The 7,431-nt window shown below is 47.3% G+C and overlaps 1 protein-coding gene across 1 annotated transcript in view; it reads right to left on the reverse strand.

The window, feature by feature from the left end:
* The window catches only part of Fam117a (family with sequence similarity 117 member A), a 44,704-nt gene extending 37,677 nt beyond the window's left edge, over positions 1-7,027 (reverse strand). The window contains exon 1 of the mRNA XM_038328584.1: positions 6,832-7,027. Coding sequence (XP_038184512.1) covers positions 6,832-7,027 — 196 coding nt within the window. The remainder of the gene's footprint in view (positions 1-6,831) is intronic.
* Positions 7,028-7,431: the final 404 nt, after the last annotated feature.

A 7,431-nucleotide genomic window follows, 5' to 3' on the forward strand; every position in this document is an offset into this window, starting at 1 on the left:
AAGCACATGCTCTACCACTATGATACATCCCAGGCTCTAAAAATGTCACTTTTGAAAGAGAAAGGATAGACGACCATAAAACCTAATTTAACTTTAGAGAAAATACTTGGCCAATTTAAAAGAAAAGAAAACCTATTCAAAAGCCAGTAGGTCTCTAATTAGCCCACCACACACCGAATACTCCTTCATTCTGCACTTTCTCCAGCTTGCATCTATAATGCATTTACGTGTGGATGTGCTAGCACCTGCTTTTAAAGCTCTGTGTCATAGCCCACCTTTGGTCTTAACACTTCAATGCTCTCCTGAGGGCTGTCACTTCTGATCATAAGGGATTCAGGTGGCAGAGCTGGTAGTACACTAACCTGTGCCCTAACAAAATGGTTCCCTGGAAAAAGCTGCCTAACATTTAGCAGATAGGGAGCTATGGTCAGAGGGGAGGCACCCTAAATTTACAACTCTGCTCTGCCAAACACTGTCCACCATTTAAGATGACACATTCTGGCAGCCTCCAATAGAATGCACCCCCAACTCTTAATCATGGTCCAAATGCATGAGAGCAATCAAATCCCCAGAAGAGTCTTCCCAGGCCTCCACACACACCCATTTTAATAGGGAGCTGGAAGCCTAACCTGCTAATGTGCAGGCGGGTGAAGCCTAAGGCACTCCATCCTCCCTCCCCCAGAGCCAGCTGTCTAAGGCTCCTGAGCAAACCCACAGACCTGTGTGCCTGAACAGGGCCAAGACTTCAGCTCCAGCTTCCCTAGGGCTGGACCTGCACTTTTCCTATTATGAAATACCCTGATAGTGTTCTTTTAAGTTCATTTAAGCTGCTCCTGATTGGCTGTGGTACTCCCACACAGGAAAGTCAACTGAAGCTTACTAAGCCCCAAGGAGAACCATTTACATGACTCCAAAGCTAGGTATTCGACTTGCTTGCGACTGTAGGGAGAGAGCGAAGTGCCAGAAGCCAGGATGTCCAGTGGGCACTGTGAGCTGGAAGGCTTCGTGTTCACAGCCAGCTGTGCCCAGGAATGACAGCCCATCCAGACTGCCACATGGCAGGAGGAACTGGAGCACTGATCATTTACGACTTCAAATAGCATCCTCAACTCTTCCCTCTCTGAGACCAGGATTTGTTTTTGACCTGACCATGTGAATAGATTTGGCTAGTGAATAGATTTGGCTAGTGTTTGGTTAATTCATACTCTGCAAACCAAATAATGGAATCTCTGTGAGGCTGCGACTCAGGCAGAGGAGAAAGCTGAGAGTAGTTGCTACCCTTGGCTTCTACTCCCTTTTCTAAGACAAGAAAGAACAAATTCTGTATCAGAGGAGGGCAGAAATGACTATGCCTTCGTGAGATTGTCCACACTCCTTAAATTAACTTACTGCTTCTGGGCATCTGTGTAGTTAATTGTGATTGCTACCTTGTCAGGGTATAGAGTCATGGAAGAAACAAGCCCCTGGGTATGATCTGTATTAAGTTAAATTAAGGTGGAAGACCTCCCTAAATGTGGGCGGCACCATCCCTTGGACTGCCTAAAGAGAAACTGAGCTGAGTACCAGCACTCTTCCCTCTCTGCTTCCCGAGCACAGATGTCATGTAAGCTCCAGCCCCTTCTCCTGTCTTCCCTGTCCTGATGAACTGTATCCTTGGACTATGAGTCAAAATAAACCCTTCCTTTTTGGCCAGGTATTTTGTCTCAGCAATGAGTAACAAATATGGTATCCATTTGTCCTATGAAATTGGAAAAAACCACCAGGTTTACCTTCTCAGCCCTCAAAAGGGCTCCATGCTGCTCATAGAACAAGAGCAAGACCAGGTAAGCCCAGGCAGAACACAAGCTAGTGTCAAATAGTGCTTGACACATGTGACAGTACCTAGAAAAACTCCAAAACCAGACCTGTAAGAGGATGCCACACCACGAAGTCTGAATCCTTTGGCAGAAAGACTCAATGTGAGACTGGTCAGAACCTAGAGGCAGCTGTTTAATTCCTAACAGTGCTACTAAGATCAGGGACTGGCGTGGGCCTATATGACTCAGAACACATTGACTACAGCAGAGAACACAGGCAGAGAATTCTCCTGGCTATTAAGCCCACCAACCGCTTTGACAACTCTCAAATTCACATCACTATGAAATTTTTGTAACCCTTCCTAGAAATCCATATCTGGAACCAGAGAGAGCAATATCCACTTACCACCACACCCCACAACGTTTTCACCCCCTTCCTCTGGTCTCTTAACTGCGTTATATAAGGACTCCTCAGACTATCTAATATTGTGCTATCAAAAAAAAAAAAAAAAAAAAACAAAAAAAAAAAAACCTCAGAACGCATGGACCCACACTCATTTGGGTACCCAGACAATCACCACAGCTAATGGCATCCTAGAAACTGGAAGTCCCTGACTTCAGGAAAGTTATCACTACTGATAATTGTTTAAGGGTCAGGTGCTTCAGAGATATGCTTCTTACTGACCATTACTGGGCCTGGCAAAGCTATGGAAGACAGTAGCTAGCAGTATCAGGCTAGGAAAAGCCTGAGGGATTAATGCTTCCCAAATAGAAGCTGTCTCAATCACAGGTTACAAGCGGATGACTGCAGTTCTTTAAGGATTCTAACTGTACCCCAAGATGACTCCTTAGCAGAGAAAAGTTCCATCTCTATTTTAAACTTCCAGCTGTTTGTGGCATCACTGGCCACAAGGACAACGGTCTGAAGAGCACCTTCTCACAGAACCTCTAATACACAACCTCTTTGATGTGGCTTCATACCCATCTAAACACCCATCCTCCAAGGGCTAAGTTTTCAAAACAATACAAGGAAAGGCATTAAATAATTAGCAATGACATCCCTAATAACAATGACACCTTATATTCAGGAAATAGCCACTCATCATAAATACTAGATGTCCCTCTGGGGAATCTAGTATTTTAGGGCAACCGTGACTACTACCAGCTAGTTCTCAATGATCTGTATGGCGAACTAAAAGGTAATGAAAAAAAATTCAATACAGGAGATAGGTCTCAAGTGATTTTCACATAATTTTAAAACTATGTTCTCTGCAGTGTGAGTTGTTAGGTTGAGGGTAGGGGGCCATAAGGAAAGAGGGGGAACAAATTTGCTTAACAGTTATGCTTTTGTGTAAATTCAAATGAGCTATGTCTACTGAACACATGTCACCTGACCACGGGGGTGGGGAATTGGTACTCACACGTGCTGATCTGCCACAAACACTGAGGGCTGACTAGAAACAGATGGTTCCTTTTCCCCTGAAATATGATTGTTACCTTACTCTACCTTAGGGTTTTCTGAGGAAGCATAAATTATACACTCTTGAAACTGATTCTTACATTGGAGTAAGAATCAAGTGTACAGTTCGAGACAAGGAATGATGAACTTCTGTACAATGAGTAAACTCTGCCAGTGACAGCGTGAAAATAGACACAGCTAACGTCAAAGAGGGTGGCTGTGTTCCAATAAAACTTTATTTACAAAAACAGGCTCAGGGCCAGGCATAACCTACAGGCTATAATTACCAACTCCTGGTTTAAGAAGGTTTTGGTGGAGTTTATTGGTCCCCAAGCAGCATCTGGTTTCCCAGGTTCGCTAGAGAAATAATTAGGAAAAGTTTAATTAAGTGTTATCTTCATGGGATGGGAAATGTGGCTATGTGTAGTGTTCGTGTGGCATGCACAAAGCCCTGGGTTTAGCACCACAAAGCGATTGTTTCCAGTCTAGGGATATGGAGGCTGAAACACTTTTAGGATAGGTAAGAGCTGAACCCAGAAAACTTCACTTCCTACTCCTGTTTTATTTATCATCATGGGTTCTGGAAGAACGCAAAAGTTAGCAGCCTCAAACTGGCTTCAGACACAAAAGAAAATTTAATTCAGGGGGCAATTGCAGTAAGAACTGTATCGAGGGTTTCAATTACCCACCAGTGGCTCTTAGCTTTCTTAGAGTTGGCCCTCATTTTTCTCATAGCTCTTCCAGCTCCAGCTCATAAAAATGAAGCCGTTCCTCGCTTTATGAAGACATCCCTTCTGGATGAATGGTCACAGAAGGTAAACCCACTCTTTGCACCATAACCCTTTATACAAGGCCTAATCTATCTTGTCAAGAACACAGCAGGGTGTGCGGTGCAAGATAACTGCACAGGCAGAGTATTACATCATTTGGGATGGGAAACAGAAACAGTGACGACACTTAATTGTTCCTGAAACCCAGTCCTGGCTCGCAGGCCTTTTTAAACTGTTGTGTTTCCGAGCTCTGTTTAGAAAGCTCATTTTAAAAGATGACAGAATAAAAATGCAAGAGGCCCTGAAATTCTGAAACTTGCAGCACTGGTTTCAGACCAATGTGGGTTTGCTCTTTGAAGCCTGAAAAGGCAATGGACTCTCCCCAGCAGTGCTCTTAGAGTAGCTCAGCGCGGAGAAGAGCAGCAACGCAGAGCAGCAACGCAGAGCAGCAATGCAGAGCAGCAATGTAGAGCAGCAGCATGCGCTTTTGAAACACAGCACAGCTCAGAAAACCCTAAGCACTTCATGAGCTTATTTAGTTCTTATGACATAGAGATTGTTGCCCACAGAAGAAAGGGAGTTCAGAAACTTCCTCAAGACTACACCAGCTGGTAAATGGAAGAGCCTGTATTCAAAACCCAGGCTACTAACATCATTCTTTTCAGGGTCTATGGCAGCAAGGAATTCCCTGTTACATGTCCTAGTGGCCTAGAGGAAAACACTTCTGTCACATCTCAAGGTATAGAAGGAATAGAAACAACCTGAAAATTACATGAAGGTGAGGCTAACATGCACAGGGCTAAAACGCCCCTAGCCAAAGACCAGGGGCCCCTCCCCAACCCCTTTAATGTTTGACCACAAAGACCAATGGGCTCAGGCTACTATTTCCTTTCTCTCTCCTACCTACTGAAAACCTAACGATAATCCTACCCACATAGGCAAATGTCTATTTAATACCTCTGGGATATTAACAGGTGGAGAAGCAATGGACCAACCAAATACATAATGTAGGAATCCATTCAATCTGCCCTAAGTCACCTGACAAGTTACACAGCCCTCTAGTTTCCTGTTTTCATCAGTATCCTTATAGAGACCCTGAATCTGCAAAAGGAGCAGGCCATGTAAATAACCCAAGCCTCCAAGCCCACATTCCTCCCCTCTGCACAGCACCCACCAGGGCCTTCTCTTTCAATGCCAGCTCTGCAGGAATCACAAAACAACTGCTCTTAAAATGGTTGCTACACAGTTCCTAACTACAGCACAGGCAAGGCTTCTGTTGATTTCTACCAAGTGATGATGGTTCTGGTGCTTGCGGCTCTAACTTCCCTGGGTTTCAAGGAAGCCCAAACAAAACCAACAGGTTTGTAGTCTTGTGGCTTGCTTTATAGCTGATGATAGGCATGAGTTTGTCTGGGCATTGCCTTCTTCTACACCACCAGATTCTACACATACTTTGACTACTTGGTCACCATCTTGCTACCAGATTTGACCAAGTTCTGCGTTCCAGGATGTGATATTAACATATACAGTGAGGTACAAATAGACTTGGCTTTCTACCTCAAAGACCTGATGAATCCCATCCTACTTAGCAAGACTCTTGTAACAGAATACCTTCAGGAAGGGGCCATGCAACATCCAAGCTTAGTAATCTCCAGAAAGCTTAAGAGTCTGGTTTAGAGAATGTCATGTTAAGATGGCAGGGACATAACTTTTGTACATTTGGTACAAACTTAGGCTTAGGAAGTGTGCAATGATCCTTTCACATCTGGTGAGAATCAAATGCAAACTTCACTTTTAACTTATTGCCAACCTCCTCATGCAAGTAGGTTCCTTTTCCGTTCCAAAGGGCCTGCATTTGTGGGTCCCATCGCAGCCTCCAGTGTGAAAGCAAGGTTAAATTTGCTCCACCCTCGTTTCCCCACACCCACCACATCAAGCTGCTATTAAGAAACTGCTTCGGCGCTGTTCAGAAAGTGGGGTATTTGCCATAGCATACTTGATTGTAAGCACTCCGCTGCCACGTTGGCTGGGAACGCTCACGACAAAACCACCTTCGGAGGGGGTGGGAGGTAGGGTGCAAACTGCCCAACTCCTGTACACAAGCACACACGCACAGGATGACTAGAATGAGACAGCCATATTAAGCAGGTCAAATATATGGGAACATACAACTTCTGGGCTACATTAGGAAGAACGTAGAAAATCGGGAACAGAGGTGCGTTTGCACCGCAGTAAAAGCCGTTAAACTAACTTATCCCAACGGGCTGGGATCAAATCAGCTCTTGGAAGAGGCATAAAGGGAAGCGCACGTGAAGTGGTGGAGAAAGGAACTCCAGAGCCATAGAAAGGGACGCTGGGGCCAAACTCAAGCTGGAGAAGTAACACATGGCTCCACCCGGCTCTCTTCCATGCCCCTCCCCCTCACCGAGCAGGCGTCTAGCGCCCACCGGCTCCCAGTGAAGCAAGCCCTCGGCTCAGGGAGCCCACAATACTCCTTGCACCCACCCCAGCACTTCTCACTCCCTCCCCCCCCCCCCGGGCAGAATGCTTCGGGCCACTTTTCGGTTACGCCCCCCATAGCTAGTTTCCATCTGCCAGGTCCCTTCCCTCACCTCCCGGCTCGGACTCCAGGCCCCCTCCTTCCCAGAGTTGCACCCCACGTTCGCAGCTGCTCGTCTTGCTCCCTCCGTCCTCGGAACTCTGCGCGTCCCCTTTTCTCTTCCCTCAACTCCCATCCACTTCCTCTTCATACTTCTCCCAGTACTCTCCAGACCCTCGCCCCTGCACCCACTCCGACCCGGCTCACCTGCGCGGCCACCCCCGTCCCGGCGCTGGTGCGGCTGCTGCAGCTGGAAGGGGACTGTAGCCCTGAGTGGCTGCAGCCCGGCCCGGGGGGAGCCAGCGGGCGCCGGTGGAGAGCATCCCCGCCGGAGACCCCCCGCCCCTCCGCGTCCCGGCCCCCAGGAACCTCCGCCTCTGCCGCCCGCTGCGGCTCCGGACATGGCCCACCCGGCTACCTGCAGCCTCAGACCCACGGCGAGCCCCACACAGCCCCCAACCCCCGCGGCCGCTACTTATGTGCCCTGCGGGCGGGGACCGGCCCCCTCAGCTCCGAGTTCCAATTCGCTTACAGAGTTCCAGTACCGCCCCTTAACCAATCTACGGCGAGGCTCTTCTATTCCGAGGATGATTGGTCCATATGGTCAGCCATCAACACAAGATCCCACCTTCCTGCTTTTCTTTCCTTTCCTTTTCTTTTTTTTTTAACGTCCTTAAGGCTGCCGATTGGTCCTTCCGGTATAGGGCAGGTTCTCCGGCACTGCCAATGAAAGGGCTCAAAGAGGAGGATCGTCACACCCAGTCCCAGGTAGTATGCAAATGATGCCACGTGATGTCAGACTGTGCA

The sequence above is a fragment of the Arvicola amphibius genome, chromosome 4, assembly GCF_903992535.2.
Source record: "Arvicola amphibius chromosome 4, mArvAmp1.2, whole genome shotgun sequence".
Classification (NCBI taxonomy): Eukaryota; Metazoa; Chordata; class Mammalia; order Rodentia; family Cricetidae; genus Arvicola; species Arvicola amphibius.